Source organism: Asterias amurensis, chromosome 4 (assembly GCF_032118995.1).
Source record: "Asterias amurensis chromosome 4, ASM3211899v1".
Lineage (NCBI taxonomy): Eukaryota > Metazoa > Echinodermata > Asteroidea > Forcipulatida > Asteriidae > Asterias > Asterias amurensis.
The window spans coordinates 25122478-25144520 of record NC_092651.1 but is presented as its reverse complement, the minus strand read 5'-3'; the positions used below and the strand labels follow the sequence as shown (position 1 = coordinate 25144520).

Below are 22043 nucleotides of genomic sequence, written 5' to 3'. Positions count from 1 at the left end.
AATTCACGTCAACATCGCTTCGTATTCGCACTCGCATGAAGTATGAACCGGGCTTCTGAAAATTGCATGGTATTATACCAACAGCTATTTTCATAGCCAACACTCTCCCCAAAGAAGATTTGCTCAAGGTTGTAACTATAGAAGACTTTCAGGACGCTTGGTGGCAGCAGACTTACCAGGTAAAATCCATTGTTCTCGGTAATGTGCGCGTGCTCAGACCTACGTAAACAATGGAAATTTACCTGGTAAGTCTGCTGCCACCTAGCGCCTCAAAGTCTCCCATTGTGTGGCTTCTTACATATCGCTCAAAAGCCATCACTCAGTGACGCTCAGGGCGCTTCAACATTCTGTATTTTCATGCAAGGTATACATGTGTGACTATACGTTTGAATTATGAGACCATACTCCTTTGTAAGCACCATGTAATGGGTTAACACAAGGAGTTGTTGCGCAATGAAACACCGGAGCGAACCCCTTCTCTTTTCGAAAGGTGCACTGGGTTATTTTACGTCCGTTACACAAGACACGTGACCAGCGGCTTTACGTTCCATCCGAAGGACGAAGCAATGATGCATTGGTTAAGTGTCTTGCTCAAGGACACAGTCACAACTGGGACTCAAACCCACACCCTGCTGATTCGAAACAGCATAGTCACACGTTTACTGTCAGTTAAACTCTTAAAACTCCAAAATATTTACCCGGGATCCGGGTCCTTATTCAAGGAGCATGACACACATCCGGATCAAGCTGATCCAGAAAGTGGTTTAAAAAAACACAAACAGATATTTTTACCCCAAATTCGGCGTAAATTTGATCCTCCCTGGGTCATTTTTAAGCAAACATTTCAGGTCATTTCAGGTCACACGGACCCAGCATTATACCACACGGGACCAGAGTACGGTTCATTTCTGAAATGGAAGTTTGAAAGTGTACTTATATGTGATGTGAAACTAAGAAATTAAATTGTTGTATAGGAAAAGTATTACCTATGTTTTTATGAGTTTGTCTTGGTTGCAATTCGTACGCACTTTCTACGTCTCACTCTGCAAGCTATGTTCATTGCATGTGAACATTTTAGTTTGTTTAAAGCCTTTTGTTGTTGTTTTTATAACAAAAATTAAAAAATCCATAGTCAACAATTTCAGAGAACCACAGCCATTGTTTTGTATGGCCCCGCCCATGCCCCCGTTCAATGTTTGTTTGTTTGTCTGGTGTTTGTTTTATTTCCATTCGTACTTTCATACATCAGATAAATAATGAAGAATGGTAGATACAAACTGTATCATACATTAAAGGCAGTGGACACTATTGGTATTGTCAAAGACTAGGCTTCACACTTGGTGTACCTCAACATATGCATAAAATAACAAACCTGTGAAAATTTGAGCTCAATCGGTCGTCGAAGTTGCGAGATAATAATGAAATAAAAAAACACCCTTGTCACACGAAATTGTGTGCGTTCAGATGCTTGATTTCGAGACCTAAAGTTTTTTAAAAGTTCTTTGAAGAACAACAAAATACAGTATATGCATGGTGTGACATCTATAGAAGGACTGGGATCGATTACACAAAGAGTTAAGACCAGTCCTAAGAGATATTTGAAACTTAAAGGAACACGTTGCCTTGGATCGGTCGAGTTGGTCTTTGAAAAGCGTTTGTAACCGTTTTTTATAAAATGCATATGGGTAGAAAGATGTTGTAAAAGTAGAATACAATGATCCACACAAACATGCCTCGAAATTGCGTGGTTTTACTTTTACCTCGTCGACTAACACGTCGGCCATTTAATGGGGTCAAAATTTTGACACTATAAATGGCCGACCATGTTAGTTCGCACAGTATTCTTATTCTTATTCTTTATTTGGCCAATAAACAATTACAAATACAAGCAGACAGTATGTCAAATAGATAATTATAAGTACATGTTCAAAAGTAAATACAAAGCAAGAAAAACAATAAGGGCACAGGAAATTATAAAACAACCCTAATGTGATGGCCAGGATCAACAAAAGTATAATTAAACACTGTAGCTCGAAAGCCTGTTAATCCAGTCACATAGGGAAGCAAACACACTATATAAAATAGTAGAAGTAAAACCACGCAATTTCGAGGCAAACTTGTGTGGATAATTGTATGCTACTTTTAAAACATCTTTCCAACCATATGCATTTTATAAAAAAAACGGTTACGAACGCTTCTGTTTTGACCAACTCGTCCGATCCAAGGCAACGTGTTCCTTTAAGGCTAGTCCTAAGTTAGGACGTCCTATAGTAACTCGTCCCAACTCGAGATAAGACTATAAAGTCTCAAATCTATGTGAAATCCACCACTGGCCTTTTTTAGCGGAGGGCCTGAGACTTGGCTTTCACTGGGTGTGTTCGTTTAGCTTCCCAGGGTCTACCCCGTCGTGCTAACTAATGTTTCTCTCACACTTGGGCGAATATCTTGCGAATAACAGGTTCATAATTAGTTACGATTTTTTATTTTTTGCCTTTTTCGGTAATATATAGCAAGTTTTCAAAGTGTTGAAATTATGCTGTTTTCTCCGTAAAATATTTTTGGGAGACCTGTTGAATACGAATGTTTGAAACTCGTGATGAATTCGCCCAAAAGTTGCGATTTGACAGTGAATAATGTTCCCTGTCGTCCTTAAACCTCTCGTTATCAATATCTTACGCATAATACGTACTCAGCATAAAGTGACCGATCTTCGTATAAGGAGGTGGAGAATGACTTGTGAACGTAATGAATTTGTGGCGAATGTTGCGAAGTTTGAGCGATTGTTAAATATTTCCGTTCGTAAGCACATTCGCTAGCATTTATCCCTAGGGTCGACCCAGGGAAGCTAAACGAACGCACCCATTGCCTGGCATGCTCCAACTGGTGAGCCGCGAAGCGGAACGGGGTTAGGTAATGGGCGCGTTCGTTTAGCTTCCCTGGGTCATCCCCGGTCTGCCTCGGTGCCATGTTTGTGGAGTGGGTCACTTGGGGGCTGGCCCTAGGTAAACGACGTCACTACGAGAGCGGTGAGTGGTCGTTCGTTTAGCTCTTGTCAGGGGCTCACCCGAGTGAGCACCGCGGGGTAGACCCAGGGAAGCTAAAACGAACGCATCCAGCTTAGAGTAAAGTAGGTGCCGAGCAGTGGAACACATTCAACCGCGCTACCGCAGTAGTTCTCATGCACCATGCCCCAACGCACCATGCCCCAATACAACACATGTGCGGTGCAACACAAACCATGGAGGAAGAAAATTCCTCCATGCACTAACCGTAAGTCCTTGCTTTTATGCACAGACCATTGAAATGCACAACCTATACAATTGTTATTTATCGTACTTTCAGGCAAGTGAATGAAGAACGGGTATCGTTAGATACAAAAAGCCATTATGCACTTTAGCTGTAGGGCCTATAACTTCTTAACCGTTTTGCCAAATCGGACCAGAACTTGTCCACCTTTCCACACCCGGGCGACAAGTATAAACCCCGAATGACCTGCAAAAGCTAAACAAGAGCTGGTAATTCTCTTCACTAAAGTTTGGAACCAGACTTTTTAGATCTTGGGAGTTGAAATCAGCTGTTATCCAAAGGACCGTCATCAAAAGATGGATGCTAATTACTCTCCAATAAAAGGTACGTTTATACATTGTTATTAGAGCATGTTTAGCTTCTTTCCTGCTGAAGAAACGTACGTCTAATATGTCCATTAATAATAGTGATAAATACTAATGATACTGAATAATAATAATACACACTTTGTGTTATTATTTATTTATTTATTATTGATATCCAACAGCGGATAGACGCCACTTACAGGAATCATTAAAAACTATGTATAAATATAAATATGTATGAATTTTTTTGTTTAGGGCGCACATATCCATAATTCAAGGGAAGGCACACGTTTGGTAATTACTCAAAACAAATATTAACTTATAAAAACTGACTTGGTAATGAGCATTGGAGAGCTGTTGATAGTATAAAATTTCTCACTAAAATAATAAAATACTTCTAGCCAGAAGTATTTTATTCTTATCTGAAAACACACAAATTCGGCAACAAGGGTGACTTTTCTCTCATCATTTTCTCGCAACTTCGATGACCAATTGAGCTATAATTTACACTTGCTTGTTATTTTATGATTGTGTTGGGATACACCAAGTGAGAAGACTGGTCTTTGACAATTAGCAAAAAGTGTACCTTCCCTGTAAAGGCAGTGGACACTATTGGTTATTACTCAAAATAGTTATCAGCATAAAACCTTTCTTGAAGACGAGTAATGGGGAGAGGTTGATGGTATTAAACATTGTGAGAAACGGCTCCCTCTGAAGTGCCATAGTTTTCGAGAAAGAAGTAATTTTCCACGAATTTGATTTCGAGACCTCAGATTTAGAACTTGAGGTCTCGACATCAACCATCTAAACGCACACAACTTCGTGTGACAAGGGTATTTTTTTCTTTCATTATTATCTCGCAACTTCGATGACCGATTGAGCTCAAATTTTCACAGGTTTGTTATTTTATGCATATGTTGAGATACACCAACTGTGAAGGCTAGTCTTTGACAATTACCATTGGTGTCCACTGCCTTTAAGGAACTAAATAAAAGCTACATGCAAGTTGGATTTGAAACTTTGCATGCTGGAAATACGATATAGTAATGTTTGCGGCAACACCATGTAATAATCTCTACTTAGTCGGGGTGAAAAGATATTCCCATACAGCTGTCTCTTAAAGACACTGGACACTATTGGCAATTGTCAAAGACCAGTCTTCTCACTTGGTGTATCTCATCATATGCATAAAATAACAAACCTGTGAAAATTTGAGCTCAATCGGTTGTCGAAGTTGCTAGATAATAATGAAAGAAAAAACACCCTTGTTACACGGAGTTGTGTGCTTTCAGATGCTTGGTTTCGAGACCTCCAATTCTAAATCTGAGGTCTCGAAAACTACACCACTTCAGAGGGAGCCATTTCTCACAATGTTTTATACTACCAACATCTCCCCATTACTCGTTACCAAGTTAGGTTTTAATGCTAATAATTATTATTTTGGAGTGATTACCAATAGTGGCCACTGCCTTTAAAGTGACCAACAAGATTCAGTGTGTGGGGAAGCTTAGAAAGTACTGCAACTCGAAGGCCCACTTTACACTATAACTGTAATAAGCCACTTCGGAGTTCCAGCTGCGCATGTCTGTTACTGCTGACAACGGACCTTGTCTATCACAGGTAACCTTTTGACAATGGTAACGGCAGATAGACAAAGTCCGTTGTCAGCAGTAACAGACATGCGCCACTGACATTCCGAATTGGCTTATTGTTACTGTATACTGAGCATATGCCATTGTCGTTTGCTGCTGGCGAAGGACGGCCGACCTTCACTGGAACAAAAACACAATAATGTAATTGTCATTAGTCACTTGCTCTACGATACGCCCATACAGAACTATAACAATGCGGACAGTCGTTTAGCCGCTCGATGAACCTATTGGAGTTGACGAACTTGTTTTACTACACGAACCGCATACTTCTCTACAGTTCGACATCAGTGAGCTCAAGGAAAACACGGATTGACATAATCATTGTGACAAGTGGCTAGATGACTATGTTCGTTTTAATATTGATTGGAGACATTGATTTTTAACATTGCACCCCGATTTGCCAGAGATCATTATATGGATCAAGCAGCCAAATCCCTCCAGTCGATTTTGCGCCCTCTACCGGTGACAGCAACGAGGATGACACTCACGACTATGTCTGTGTTAGATCATGGAGGGCTAATTATTCCTCCATGGTTAGATACATGGTTTGTTATACAGGGTGCGTTCGATTAGCTTCCCTGGGTCTACCCCGCGATGCTCACTCGGGTGAGCCCTTGACAATAGCTAACCGAACGACCACTCACCGTTTGTAGTGACGTCAAGAAACTGGGGCCAGCCCCCAAGTGACCCACTCCACAAGCAGGGCACTGGGGGCTGACCCGGGTGAGCCCCTGGAATGACGTCAAAGCTATTCGAACGCACCGAGGCAGGCCGGGGAAGCTAAACGAACGCACCCACAGAACCAATGGTTTAATTGGATGTATAGTAAGGCCATCAGAAAGCTGTTCATGCTAAGGAAGTTGAAGGATGCTGGACTAGACGCCGAAGAACTCCTCACAGTATACAAAGGCTATATTCGCCCAGTCCTTGAATATGCAGCCCCTGTTTGGAATGCTGGCCTTACCCAGAAGCAGGTGAACCACCTCGAGAAGATCCAGAAGCGTGTGTCACTACATCCTCTCTAAGGACTACACAACATACCATAATGCTTTGTCTATTCCTCAATTGGACTCCCTCCAGTCTCGAAGAAACAAACTCTGCCACCAATTTGCAGAGAAGGCAAGCGCTTGGATAACTTTCCGTATGGCGCCACCACTTTTTCACTCAATTTTACAAAAAGGGATATATTAATCAGGTAAATTAGATACTATATTATTTTATTTCGAATGAAAAAGTGGTGGCGCCATACGGAAACTTTTCCCTCCTAAAACCATGGTAATATAATTGCTTAATTTTCTGGTCTTAAATGTATACAAATTGTAGTGAACCTGTTTGTACATATCTGGAAGGCCATTGCTTTTGTGATTTTTTTTTTATCAAATGTTCACTATGTATTTTCTATTGTAAAGCTTTTTAATAACTAATGTAATATTTTTGAATTATTGTAAATTATACCGCACTTCAGCGGTATGCTGCGATGGCATTTTTAAATAAATAAACCAAAACCTAAACCAAAACCCTTTCATTTGAATTAATGATGTCATTGGTTAAACGTGCAGTGACGTGAGCTTTACATAGTGCTTTGATTGGTCCGAGGTGATGTGGGTTCAGCTGGCAAACATAATCTCGGACCAATCAAAACACATATATGGAAGCCTGCTTTCGGTCGTTTGCATGAAGTGTCCTATGTGTGTAAAGGGAAAAGTCATACAGACCTGGAGATGAGATCATTATGACAACCCCCCCCCCCCCAAAAAAAAAAACCCAAACGTTTTGAAGGAAGAAAAACATATGCGCATCATATGAATGATTTTTGAGGACAAGCACAGAAAATGGTGAAACCGGAGCGCACTCAACACGTTCAAAAAGCTATAGGTTATTATATAATTATTCCCTATTACATGCTGGAGAGACATTATATTGGAATCCAAGGATCAAAAAAGCGTATGAGGCGTCAATATGTACTGTGTAAAGTTCTTAATTAGGGAGGGGGAAAGGTAGAATTATGTCAGATGTTCAGCGGCCGATTTCACGAAACTTTACTACGCAGCTGCGTAAAGTCCAAGTGCGCAACGTTTAGGTATCGCCATACGTTGCGCAAGTGGACTTACGCAGTTAAGTAAAGTTTCGTGAAATCGGATGCTGGCCATCAGGCCCGTGTTTGCGGCCTTTGTGTAGCATTGTGCTTATAACTTGGGAAAACGAGTGTTGAACTTACACGTTACCCACCGTCTTAATGATATAACCTTTTCCACACAACAGGATATTGCCTCGTTTGGACCAACGGGTGGGTTCTAAGCGTCCCAAGTGGACAATTAAATGACCCCAATAACTAATTTTGGAGTGTCGGAACAATAAACATGACAAATAAAGTTTCGCCAGACGAAGGACAACGATCTATGCGTTGTTTTACAATTCCTTCAAGTTAACGTAAAATGTATTGTAAAACACGTGTAATGTTTTACCTGCATGGTGTTCTATAGAGCAAACGGTCGCTGTACTAATGGTGTGCATACTGATACTAATGGCAAAAGTACAAGTAGGCTAAATTGAAAATTGTCATTCCAATTATGTTCATCATTGATAGGCAAACAGTCATTCAACGAATTAAACTATATTATAATAGTCAGTTTGTTTCTTTATTTCACGTTCATAAATACCTCAGACAGTTTCTCTATTCCTATTGGTGGAGTCGAGTGCGTCACGTGGGTGTGTATAAACCTTTGTTTATGACCAGTAAAAAGTGTTGAAACATGGGCGTGACACACTCAATTCAAGGCAACTGGTATGCGAGAGACGCCCCAAAACACTGGAAGTTAACTGCAAGGGAATGGTAGTGGTACCACCGAAGGGACACACACCGCCGCTAGACTTGTGGACAAGTCGTTAAAATGTCTGTCCCGATGATATCGTTCCGTTTCTCTCCGCGAATTTCCTCGAATTTCCGCGATATTTTCGCGAGACTATTGCTCTCGTGCTGTGCATGGGAGTAGCCTAGTGTCGGCAGCCAGCAGCTTCGCGCGAGAGAGCAGTGATCTCGCGAGAGAAGTATTTGATCGTGGATACCTGAATCATTACGCATCCACCATGACTCGACTATCTGACTGCGACAGACCATTAACGACTTGTCAACAAGTCTACCGCGTAGCCGATGCTGCCCGCAGCGTTGTACCATGGAGACTGAATGAAACTTAACTTGACTTGTCTTGATACTCGTACATAGAGCAGTATCAACACATTCAAACGGGTTGTCTGATCCGTGATTTGGAGGGAAATAATCGCACATATCTTTTGATTGGAGTCTCATCACGTCGATTAACGACAGCCTGAAGTTTTCATTTCGCGTTGAGTTCTAATCGCCGTCTGCTGCAGCCTGAAGTACAGCTAGAACAACAGAGTTAACCTATAGGAGTCAACGGCTACTGCAGGTAGTTAGCGTAACTTAAATTATCCATTGGAGTTTTATAGTGACGTAGTATAAAATCAATCTAGTTTGGCAATCAATGGGAGCATATAGTGAAACATCGAGGTCAAACTAGTAAAAAAAGGAAACGCCATGTGGCCATCTAATTACACTGTTCCTATAGGTTATCAGAGTTCAGTGTACAGCACCATTTTACTGATATCTTTCGTTTGGGCTTCACACTATACAAACACATCAGTAATACGTATACGTGGAATAGAGATATTTTAATCTAAAGTAAACTGTTGGGCTGTGTTGACAGTAAACATGGAGGACATAGTAATGTTTGTGCAGCGAGAGCCGTGTATAAAGGCACGTAGGATTTGCTCGTAATTTTTACTGATTGGAAAAAAAAAAAAATCATCCATTATTACGAGTGGGGTTCAAAAACTGGGTATACCAATTTTTATTAAGTTAAAACCAATGCCACGCCAAAAATGTAGCTATAAATGAACGTGCTGTTGAGTAGGTGTATACACCTTCAAATCGGGGACTTATAACAAAAGAGAACAATAGGGTCCACGGTTCGGGAAAGGTCCACAGTTGGAAAACGTGTACAAAACCAATGAGAGCTATTGCAAAAAATGATGAGTTTAAACAAAAGAGGGACAATATGAGGTACACGGTTGCAGGAATATACAAGCATGTGTGTGGTTACCGCAGAAACGAGAAGCAATTTTTTCCCGAGCTCCAAAATTGGCACTGTTTTTTTTAACGGGGACTTTTTTTTCTTGTAAACCGATTCAAAAAGGGAACCTTTAAAAAAATACAAGGAAAGCATAAGGATAACAATTCTATACTGCACAGAAAAGAAAATTGCCACCGGGGACCTATTAAGCCCTCTTTTGTTTGAACTTGAACATCTCGGCAATATCATGGTTTCCGTACTTTCCAACTGATTGCGAACCTGCATCCAGACGGTGGGCCCATTGTCCCCGTAATCAACCTTGGTTCTCAGACGAATTTGTAACCGATAGCTATGCAATGAAAAGAATTTTTGTCCGGGATGTCACCATGGTAGCTTGCCCATGTCAAGGCTATAGCTTTTAAAACCATTACTACAATAGCATTGCGTCAGGGTAGGGTGTTCAGGTATGCATGCTGCGTTTCGTGAAAGTGCAAACTAGGGTAATACCAAAGCATTTACTCCTCGGTAAAGTGGCACCCTAAAACGGGGAATTTTTAAAATTTTCTATTGGAGCATTTCAAGGGCACGAAGGCATTGACAAGGGCACATAGAGGAAAATGCTTTCGTTGCCTCTGTGAAGTACCAGGCGTGGGTGTTGTTGTGGCATGTTAAAAGTTCCACAAGTTGACTTGAAGATTGTGTTCACAGCATCGGCTCATTGACTCAGTCGAGTGTGGAAACTAGGTCCACTTGTGACGAATGTAGGCTAATTCGCGTACACCTATAGGGGCCTTCGAGTCACCACAACGGCGTTAATCGTGCAATACAAAACAAAAATAGCTGAGGTGGTTTTGTTCATTCTATTTTTTTTTCTTTCTTCAAAATCTATATAACTTAAAACTTACTTCGTGATGAGCAATGGTGAGCTGTTGATAGTAGAAAACATTGTGAAAACGACTCTCTCTGAAGTAATGTAGTTTTTGAGAATAAGTTAATTTCTCACTGAAATATTTGACTCTGAGAAAGACTTCGGGCGCGCAGCCTTTCTCAGGTATCTGAAAGTATACAAAGTGCATTAAGGTTGTATTTCTTTCAATATTTGTTTGCAACTTTGCATAGGTCGTAAAAGCCAGGCTAGTTTGAACAGGAGGCAAAGTCAATATATGTTTACCTTTGGTTGCGGGAACCGTTTGATTTTTTAAAGCCTACAAAATAAATGTTAATGTATCACCTGCAAAAAATAAAATAAAACAACATTTTAAAACCGCGATCACCTTTTGAGATCAAACTCTCAAAATGTTGTTATTGCTCCATTTAAAGGATTAAGACAACCGAACGGTTATAAAAGCCATGGGCATCTTCGCCGTTAACAATTATATGTTTGTTTTTACCTACCAATGATCTAATATTTCAAATACTCACAATTCTACAAAAAAAAATGTATCATCTGAAAAAAAAAGAAAAAAAAATTAAAACTGCGATCACCTTTTAATAACTCTCAAATGTTCGTTTTATTGTATCCATCTCCATTTAAAGTATTAAGACAATCGAACGGTTATAAAAAGCATAGGCATCTTTGCCGTTAAAATTGATATGTTTGTTTTTACCAAATGATATAATATTTGATACACTCACAACCTTTGGTACATTCAAATAAAGAACATATTGGTCAAAGTCTTAAAATCTGACGAGTAAAGAGTTAAAGGCAGTGGACACTATTGGTAATTACTCAAAATAATTATTAGCATAAAACCTCACTTGGTAACGAGTAATGGGGAGAGGTTGATGGTATAAAACGTTGTGAGAAACGGCTCCCTCTGAAGTGACATAGTTTTTGAGAAAGAAGTAATTTTCCACGAATTTGATTTCGCTACCTGTTCGTACTGTTATGACCCCCTTTTAAAGGCAGTGGACACTATTGGTAATTACTCAAAATAATTATTAGTATAAAACCTTACTTAGTAACGAGTAATGGAGAGAAGTTGATAGTATAAAACATTGTGAGAAATGGCTCCCTCTGAAGTGACATAGTTTTTGAGTATTTTTCCATAAAATTGATTTCGAGACCTCAGATTTAGAATTTGAGGTCTCGAAATCAAGCATCTGAAAGCACACAACTTTGTGTGAGACAATTAGGGTGTTTTTTCTTTCATTATTATCACGCAACTTCTACGACCGATTGAGCTAAATTTTTCACAGGTTTGTTATTTTATGCATATGTTGAGATACACCAAGTGAGAAGACTGGTCTTTGACAATTACCAATAGTGTCCACTGTCTTTAATTGGTTTTAGTGAAAAATACAAAACCGCGCATATCCAGCCAAAAAAAAAAAATAGTTCGCTGGTGATGACATACCATAAATAAATTATAATGCAGCTCCGCGTTACAGACGTTGAAGCGACGTTTGTTTGAGTGATCATACGATGTTTGGTGTCGATATGTCTTTAATGGCGCCCAAAGTTTATGAATAGGCATATTCAAGTTTTACAGACTAGTCAATATTTATACTCTATGATATTTGAACTTTTTTCTTTTCTATGACGTGTGTATAACCCTTTTGCTTTGTTGTAGTAGGTCGTTGCAATCGTTCAAGCGTCTAATCGCCACAAAGGAAGGATTTTATTTTAACGTCATAAAACCCGAGTCCTGATTGGACGTGAAACGTGACACATTTTTTATATAACCAATCAAAAGTGTTCTTAATAATGGAACAGCCTGCTTCGAAAAATCTTTGCAACAACATCCATTTTGCAAAAAAAAAATAGGCTGTTTCTAATGATGTCCTGACTCCCCCTGTGGAGCAACATAAAACTAAGTCACTAAGTTAAGTGACGTCTTGGTGACAATGGGTGCGTTCGTTTAGCTTCCCTGGGTCGACCCCGGTCTGCCCCGGTGCGTTCGAATAGCTTTTGACGTCACTCCAGGGGCTCACCCAGGTCAGCCCCCAGTGCCCTGCTTGTGGAGTGGGTCACTTGGGGGCTGACCCCAGGTAAACGACGTCACTACAAGAGCGGCGAGTGGTCGTTCGTTTAGCTCTTGTCAGGGGCTCACCCGAGTGAGCACCGCGGGGTAGACCCATGGAAGCTAAACGAACGCACCCATTAAATAGGTTTTAAGTGTTCACTGAACTCAAACTACCAAAGTTGTTATGCCACAATATCAAAAGCTATTGTCTTTTGAGTATCCAGATAATACTTCAAAATGCCCCCATCCTATGATTTTTATCAACCCTGCAAAATGGTTGAATGAACATAACCTTAAAACTGCATTTAATTGAGGTCACATCAGGAGCAGGTTTAATACACAGCTCTATTTGTGTTGATCATTTTCTGGCTGTTTTTTCCACAAGCTTCTGCCTATCAAAACAGCCCCATACTCTGCATGGTTGTCCTGTTCACTGCTCATTTTAATGTGGTTTTTGCTCATAGTTACACGTCCTTTTCGATGTTTGTCATGGAAGTATGGCAATTAATGTGTAGTTGAATTGAATTGAATCATCAGTTTTCTGATAACAACCTTTCAAAAACCCAACAGAAATGGCAGACATAAGCGAAGCTCCACCTCTGCCCCACGTGGGGATAAACGGAGGGTCTCGCCCCACCGATGATCGACCGCCTCATACCGAGAGCCGCCTAGCCTTGGCTCTGAGAAACCGACGTTATTTCATCGTGGTCTTGACACCATTGCTCCTGTGTCCGGTTCCAATCATCATTAACAACCCGGTGAGTACTTTTAAAGGCACTGGACAATATTGGTAATTACTAAAAATAACTGCTAGCGTACACAATTATTTGCTAACAAGCAATGCAGAGCTGTTGATAGTATAAAACATTGTGATAAACGGCTCCCTCTGAAAGCACACAAAGCAAAGCAACAATTGTGTTTTTTTTTCTTTCATTATTCTCTTGCAACTTCGATGACCAATTGAGCCAACATTTTAACAGGTTTGTTTTTATGCATAGTGTTGGGATACACCATGGAGAAGACTGGTCTTTGACAATTACTTGTAAAGTGCCGTTAAGGCTGTGACACATGAGACAACTTTTACAGGCTACCTGGAGGCACCCAACCTGCAGTGCTTGCTAGTGGACCACTTTGGTAGCACATGAGTCAGTTTTTAAACAATGTCTTACGATCCACTAGAAGAAAAGATGAACATTGAAATGTGAATGTCTTTTTATTTTTTTAGATTGCCTTGAACAGGTTGCCTGTTGGCGCGTGTGACATTACCCTTAACACATCACATCCAGCGAGTTCACAGGCATAATTTAAAATATTGTAAAACATGGCTTGCTCCAAAAGAAAATTCAATACTATGCACAGTACTCTAACCATCCCCCAGTGCCACACCCACACCCCAAATATACAGCCGTGATCAAGGCACGCTCCACAGAAGACACATTTTTGTATAATTATCGGGCCAGTTGGTTACCAAAAGGGGGGGGGGGCACCCTCAGCCTTCGATACCGTAAACATTTCCCTCATTCTCACAGTTCCTCGGGGTAAGTAACATTATTACCCCCCACACACACATATCCCTGTCACAAATTTTACCCTAACTCTGTCACCTCTTACCCTAACTCTGTCACCCCTTACCATATCCTCTGTAACCCCTTACCCTAACTCTGTCACCCCTTACCCTTCCTCTGTCACCCCTTACCCTACCCCTGTCACCCCTTACCCTAACCCTGTTACCCCTTACCCTAACCCTGTCACCCCTTACCCTAACTCTGTCACCCTTACCCTTCCTTTGTCACCCTTACCCTAACCCTGTCACCCCTTACCTTAACCCTGTCACCCCTCAGCCTAACTATGTCACCCTTACCCTTCCTCTGCCACCCTCACCCTAACTCTGTCACCCCCTACCCTAACTCTGCCAACCCTTACCCTTACTCTGTCACCCCTCAACCTAACTCTGTCACCCCCTCACCCTAACTCTGTCACCCCCTCACCCTAACTCTGTCACCCCTACCCTAACTCTGCCAACCCTTACCCTTACTCTGTCACCCCTCACCCTTACTCTGCCACCCTCACCCTAACTCTGCCAACCCTTACCCTAACTCTGCCAACCCTTACCCTAACTCTGTCACCCCTCACCCTAACTCTGCCACCCTCACCCTAACTCTGTCACCCTCACCCTAACTCTGCCACCCTCACCCTAACTCTGTCACCCCCTCACCCTAACTCTGTCACCCCTCACCCTAACTCTGTCACCCCTCACTCTAACTCTGTCACCCCTCACCCTAACTCTGCCACCCCTTACCCTTACTCTGTCACCCCTCACCCTAACTCTGTCACCCCCTCACCCTAACTCTGTCACCCCTACCCTAACTCTGTCACCCCCTACCCTAACTCTGCCAACCCTTACCCTTACTCTGCCACCCTCACCCTAACTCTGCCAACCCTTACCCTTACTCTGTCACCCCTCACCCTAACTCTGTCACCCTCAACCTAACTCTGCCACCCTCACCCTAACTCTGCCAACCCTTACCCTAACTCTGTCACCCCTCACCCTAACTCTGTCACCCCTCACCCTAACTCTGTCACCCTCACCCTAACTCTGCCACCCTCACCCTAACTCTGTCACCCCCTCACCCTAACTCTGTCACCCCCTCACCCTAACTCTGTCACCCCCTACCCTAACTCTGCCACCCTCACCCTAACTCTGTCACCCCTCACCCTAACTCTGACACCCTCACCCTAACTCTGCCAACCCTTACCCTAACTCTGCCAACCCTTACCCTAACTCTGTCACCCCTCACCCTAACTCTGTCACCCTCACCCTAACTCTGCCACCCTCACCCTAACTCTGCCACCCCTTACCCTTACTCTGTCACCCCTCACCCTAACTCTGTCACCCCCTCACCCTAACTCTGTCACCCCCTCACCCTAACTCTGTCACCCCCTACCCTAACTCTGCCAACCCTTACCCTTACTCTGCCACCCTCACCCTAACTCTGCCAACCCTTACCCTTACTCTGTCACCCCTCACCCTAACTCTGTCACCCTCACCCTAACTCTGCCACCCTCACCCTAACTCTGTCACCCCTCACCCTAACTCTGTCACCCCTCACCCTAACTCTGTCACCCCTCACCCTAACTCTGTCACCCCTCACCCTAACTCTGCCACCCTCACCCTAACTCTGTCACCCCTCACCCTAACTCTGCCACCCTCACCCTAACTCTGTCACCCCTCACCCTAACTCTGTTACCCCTTACCCTAACTTCCTATACGGATGTTTTGTTCTTAGATTGGTTACACTGCATACAGCATTATGATCATGGCCATCTTCTGGTGTACTGAAGCGATCTCCATCGCCATTACAGCCCTACTTCCACTCGTTCTCTTCCCACTGTTCGGAGTGATGTCAGCCAAGGTCGTCTCCGTCCAATACTTAAAGGATACCAACTTTCTATTCTTTGGTGGTCTATTGGTGGCGCTAGCCATCGAGAATTGTAACCTACATCGGAGGATAGCTCTTGCAGTGCTGGTCCTAGTAGGATCGAAACCGAGATGGTAAGCTTTGACAATGACTCGAGCAAATTAGCAAGCTAGGCGAAACGTTGAGACCAATTAAGAACTCTCTCCGCGGTAGAGAAGTTAATAACGAGAAGTCCCCTTGATCCATCAAAGCTAAAGTAGTAGTCCCGGCCGATCTTATACCTTGCACCCATGTAGTAGTTAGTAAGCAGGGCAGTTCTTGTCAGAACTGAGAAGTCTCCTGAATTCCAGAAGTCTACTCCGCAGTAGTAAAATATAGCCAATAGAGAAAACACATGTTGTTACCGCAGTGCCTTAAACCCCATAAGCTTTAAATCTCATAGATATATATATGTGGTTTATTATTTCATATATATATATATATATATATTTCTATAATATTTTCTTCTAAGTTTTTGCAAACTTTGGTCTTATGAACTGTGGTTGAGAATGTTTGCATCACATTCTTTATACTTCAGCGCCTTGAGTACCTTGTTTGGTAGATACGTGCGCTATATAAGACTTCGATATTATTATTATTATTAGTTCAAAAGCATTGCCCCTACTTAAAAAGCTTTTGGGGTAAAACCAAATTTTAACAGTGTACTAAATTAAGTGTTTTATTTATTAAACAAACAAATGTCTAACCATGAAGAACATCAAGTATTGTTTTATTTTATTTGGTGGTTAAAATGCCCAACACATACTCGAATCCAGATGCTTATAGAGGTCAAAGGTGAGGAATAAAACTTCATACGGGCAATTCATACTAATCCTCTGTAATTCTTGTCTATGTTAGGATGATGTTTGGTTTCATGCTAATCACAGCCTTCCTGTCCATGTGGATTAGTAATACCGCCACCACCGCCATGATGTTGCCAATCGCCCAGGCTGTGCTGGACCAACTCAAAGCAGATAACCTACAGGTAGCCATCTTAAAAAAATTCTATATTGCTTTGTAAATGCGTTTTCTAGAAAACACAGCCAATTACTTACAGTTTTGTTTACGTTTCGACCAGTCTCACTTGTCATCTTCAGAACGAAGCACCACCACTCGGTTGGTGGCGCTATAATGGTTGTGCTATATTGGTGTTATATTAAAATACTATTTGATTTCCTCGAAAGATTGCGCTCGTTCGAGTTGTTTTCTTTCTTTACGATACGCGCGAGACTTACACAGTCCATTATTGCAGAATATGTTGTCATTTCACAGCTGGACGATGAGGACGGGGAAGCTGGCGAGGAACATGAGAGAAATGGAAGTCGTGTTGGGGAGAAGTCGGATGCCCTCGAAATGGAAGAGATTAAAGTGGAGAAAGGGTATAACTTTTTAATGTTTCATAAGTCCCTATTTTCGCGCTGCGCGAGTTTTCCCAGGAAAATTTTCTCTGGGGTTTTCCTCCCATATCTAAATCTCAAACTTCCTTCCATTAGGTTCTTGACTATAGGACAGCAATTATAGGGTGTACTTTTTGTAGGACAAAAAACACAATGTCCACAGATTTACACTAAACTTCGCAGTTCGAAAGCTAGAAAGCTTCCCTGAAAATATTACGTGCTGAGGTGCTGTAGTTTTGGGGAAATGAGTAAAACAATGTCATGAAAATAATTTTCGTCTCACGAGACGAAAATTATTTTAAGTATGTACAAACGAATTTTCATGACATTGTTTTACTCATTTCTCAAAAACTACAGCACCTCAGTAAGTAATATTTGAAGGGAAGCTTTCCACTATCATTATCTTCAAACCCTGTAAGTTTAATGTTAATCTATGGACATTTTGAAAAAGTAACTAAATCCTTTAAGTTTGCTTTTCCGAGAGTCATTGGCGTCACAACAAAAATAACCAATTCACACCCCTACAAAAGAGATATTGGTATTGTTACTATGGTACTATGAGGAATAACATATAATTATTTTGAAAAGCAAATTTAGTTTCAGCTTCCAGTTCCTAATAACCAGCAAAATACCGCCGACCGTAAATATTGAAATCGCATTAAAGGCAGAGGACACTATTGGTAATTGTCAAAGACTAGCCCTCACAGTTAGTGTACCTCAACATATGCATAAAATAACAAAGCTGTGAAAAATTTGAGCTCAATTGGTCGTCGAACTTGCGAGATAATAATGAAAGAAAAAACACCCTTGTCACACGAAGTTGTGTGCGTTTAGATGGTTGATTTCGAGACCTCAAGTTCTAAACTTGAGATCTTGAAATCAAATTCGTGGAAAATTACTTCTTTCTCAAAAACTATGGCACTTCAGAGGGAGCCGTTTCTCACATTGTTTTATACCATCAACCTCTCCCCATTACTCGTTACCAAGATAGGTTTTGTGCTAATAATTATTTTTGAGTAATTACCAATAGTGTCCACTGCCTTTAAAATGGGTAATTTTGTAACAGTTAAGACAACGGAAAATATTGTCCACTTTCTTATCAGGTTTAATCGATAAAGGCCTCTCAAGAAAAACCCAAGGGCAGATTTGACCCGAATTCCGAGTCCAATTGGGCCTGATGCACCATTATGTGTGTCAGTTTTAGCCTGTTAGTCATAATTGGTCAGTTTGACCCAGAGTCCGTGTCAAAATAATCCGGAATCTGGGTCAATGGTTTAGATCTTATAGGGAGGTTTCGCATGCGAACGGATACGGTTAATGCGACGGATACGTCATCATTATGGCGTCATACGCTACTCGCATATCCGCTAAACGTGCAGACGACACTGATATCCTGCTTGTTACACGTACGGAACCTACCTGTTAATCACTAGATGGGTCACATTGACACATTTCTTGTCATTCTGACCCACACACGGATCAGGCTCCTGGGGATCTAGAATCCAGGTCAATTCTTATCGGCAAACTTTTGGAGAGTGAAAAAATTTGAAATTATTATTATTATTATTAGTATTTATTTATTTTTTTTTTTTGGGGGGGGAATTGGTTCTGACAGTTGGTTTGAAAACTAATTGACTATTCGTTCCTTCTATGCACGTACATTAAAATGATGGTTGTCTTATCAGATTGCAACCAATTTTGTCAAGGCCCTGACGGTTCGACCCTAGTAGAGTTTAACTCAAAGTCTAAAGAGCCTCCGAGAAAGCCTCTGCTAGGGTCCAATCGTCAGGCCATTGACTATTTTGTATTTACTCCATAGGTTCTTTTGATTGGGAAAAAATTGTTGTTGTCAATCTTAAAGTTGTCCTTAAAACTAAACATACCAACTATATATAATAAAGGAAAATTCCTTCATTTTTTCTTCACAATCCTCACACTTTTCCTAAAGGTAGTTTTACCCTCTGTGACTTTCAGTTCTGTAAAGCGATTAACATCATCAACCTCGAAGAGTTCCCTGTTAGAAGACAAGTCAGCAAGGTACGATCTCATGTGCAAAGGTATTATTCTTTGTGTTCCCTACGCGGCTAACATTGGAGGTACCGCCACGCTGACAGGGACGGCACCCAACCTTGTACTGGCAGGTCAGGTCGAAAGGTAAGTTCATACAATGTCTCTTATATTTTTTTTGTATAAATGGTGAGATCGACATGTAAGGTGGAAACAGCAAGTTATTATGAGTCCCTTTGAACAGATTTTTCATTTATTTTTTATTTTGACTATAAAGGCACTAAACACTTTTGGTAGTCACTGAATATCATAAACATTTACTTGTTTACGATCAATGGAGAGTGGTTGATAGTATAAAACATTGCGAGAAACGGCTCCCTCTGAAGTAACGTAGTTTCCGAGAAAGGAGTAATTTTCCATTAAATATTTGAATTTGATTTCGAGACACAAGAACTTGAATTTGAGGTCTCGAAATAAAGCATCTGAAAGCACACAACTTCGTGTGACAAGGGTGTTTGTTCTTCCAATATTATATCGCAACTTCGACGACCAATTGAGCTCAAATTTTCACAGGTTTGTTGTTTTGTGCATATGTTGAGACACACCAAGTAAGAAGACTTGTCTTTGACAGCTGCAAAAGGTGTTGAGTGTCTTTAAGACGGATTGTTTCAAGTAGCTGTTTTCATAAAGTGAACGAAATCTGAACATTTTTGCCCATGAGGAACATAATTCCAGTGATGAATATTGTGTGCGTTCGATTAGCTTCCCTGTGTCGACCCCGCGGACCCGCGGTGCTCACTCGAGTGAGCCCATGACAAGAGCTAATCGAACGATCACTCACCGCCCTCGCAGTGACGTCATCCACCTGGGGCCAGCCCCAAGTGACCCACTCCACAAGCAGGGCACTTGGAGCTGATCCGGGTGAGCCCCTAGAATGACGTCAAAGCTATACGAACGTACCAAGGGCAGACCGGGGTCGACCCAGCAGAGAAACTAATCGAATTGTGTGATGATTTTTCTTTTTTCGTAGCTTGTTCGGATCTGAGGCTGAGATAAGCTTTGGAGAGTGGATTATCTACGCTACACCTGGCATGCTGATTTGTCTTCTCTTCACTTGGATATGGCTTCAGATCTTCTACATCGATCGATGGTAAAGTCTTAGCCAATATACATGTTTCTGAATTTGAATCTGAATTATACAGGGTGTCTCAAAAAAAAAGGTAATCCTACTTTAATCCAGACTATATGTTTACCAGCAGAAAGCATGGCATCATCTTAAAGCTGAGACCTTGTGCTTTCTAATGATACATTTGGTTACATTCAAGGGTCACGCATCAGCGAGCACCATTGTCTTGAAGTTGTGGTGCATAAATGCAGTTGGTTCACTTTTGAACCCATGTCATTTTGGCCTTCAGACAGAGTGTAAACCTCGGGTTGTCACAAACGGTTCAGCTTATAACAGCAGAGTGATCAAAAAAAGGTATGAAACCAGAAGTTTGCTGGGATTTCTCTCACACCACTCAAGAAGCCATGCTCACAGAAAGTATGTCTTCTTGCAAGATCAGGAAGCAGAAGTTCTTGACGGATGTGAAGATGTGGAACAGATGGAAGTGAAGGTCCAGATGAGTGATCCGATTAAAAGTGGTGTGGCTCATTCCGTCTTGCACTTGTCTCCTGTGGGTGTGGTCAATCATTGCTGTCGTAGGGTAGCGATGTTTTCATGAGATCTCGCTGTCCTGGCTTTCCTGAACTTCCTTTGTTGCAGTTGAAGCTGTTTCCGTGTGCTTCATACTTTCTCACATTGGCTCAGATTGTTTTCTTTGCTGGTGGTTCTCGATCTGGGAATGCTTCTCCAAAGACATCCCGTGTAGCCTGCAAACTTCTGGTTTCATACCGTTTCTTGACCACAAAGATTCTCTGTTCTTCCGTTAGCTGAACCATTGTGACAACCTGAGGTTTACAGACTCAGTCTGAAGGCCAGAATAACAAGGGTTTAAAAGTGAACCAACTGCATTTTTTAACCACAACTTCAAGACAATGGTGCTCGCTGATGCGTGACCCTTGAATGTAACCAAATGTATCATTGGAAAGCACAAGGTTTTAGCTTTAAGATGATGCCATGCTTTCTGCTGGTAAACATGTAGTCTGGCCATAAAAAAAACCTTTAAAGTAGGATTACCTTTTTTTGAGACACCCTGTATAGTCGGCAAATATCCTTCAAGGAAACATCACACAAACTTTTGTTTAGCTTGCGCGTCGCGTGGGTGGGGTTTTTGTTTATGTCCCCGTGATGAGAGATTATTAGGAGTCAGACAGTCCACAATTGGGATGTCTACTAATTTATTGAGAATTTTGTACATCATAGTTAGTCTGCTGGCTTTCCTCCTGGTTTCGAGTGTCAGCCATCCTTGTTTTTTGAACAGTGACGTGACAGTTCCTGGCGTAGTTTGGTAATTGTTGTTTGGCTATTTGTTGAGGAGAATGGACGAGAAAGTGTAGATTCTTGAGCAGAATGTACGAGCCGAAGTTGAGTACAATGGTTGACACGAACCTACACTTTAGAGTTTACCTTCTGACTTTAATTTTCAAGTTAAACTATACTTAAATTCAAGTGTAGGTTCGTAACGAATCTACAGTTGAGGGAAAAATATTATCTACACTTTCATCAGTAGAGTGACGTCACAGAAATAGTTTTAGACTAGATAATGTTACTTTTTGCCTGCATCCCATGCCAAGTTCGCGCGCAGACCATTTGCCAATTTCAAGTTGGTTGATATTGCCTTATAGCTGAGTATTTAAGCACGAGTATCAGTTGATATCTCCCGAGAATATTTTCATTTTGCGAATTTGACACCATGTAT

The 22043-nt window shown here is 41.4% G+C and overlaps 1 protein-coding gene across 3 annotated transcripts in view; it reads left to right on the top strand.

The window, feature by feature from the left end:
- The first annotated feature begins 2969 nt into the window (after positions 1–2969).
- The window catches only part of LOC139936184 (Na(+)/citrate cotransporter-like), a 31910-nt gene continuing 12836 nt past the window's right edge, over positions 2970–22043 (top strand). The window contains exons 1-8 of one of the 3 annotated variants that reach the window (XM_071930948.1): positions 2970–3026; positions 3443–3630; positions 12891–13078; positions 15608–15873; positions 16637–16763; positions 17051–17157; positions 19150–19329; positions 20213–20332. In XM_071930948.1, the coding sequence (XP_071787049.1) occupies positions 3603–3630; positions 12891–13078; positions 15608–15873; positions 16637–16763; positions 17051–17157; positions 19150–19329; positions 20213–20332 (1016 nt within the window). In that variant the 5' untranslated portion in view covers positions 2970–3026; positions 3443–3602. Of the gene's footprint in view, positions 3631–8440; positions 8692–12890; positions 13079–15607; positions 15874–16636; positions 16764–17050; positions 17158–19149; positions 19330–20212; positions 20333–22043 lie in introns of those variants that run through there. The other 2 variants (XM_071930947.1, XM_071930949.1) reach the window with 2 other exon arrangements.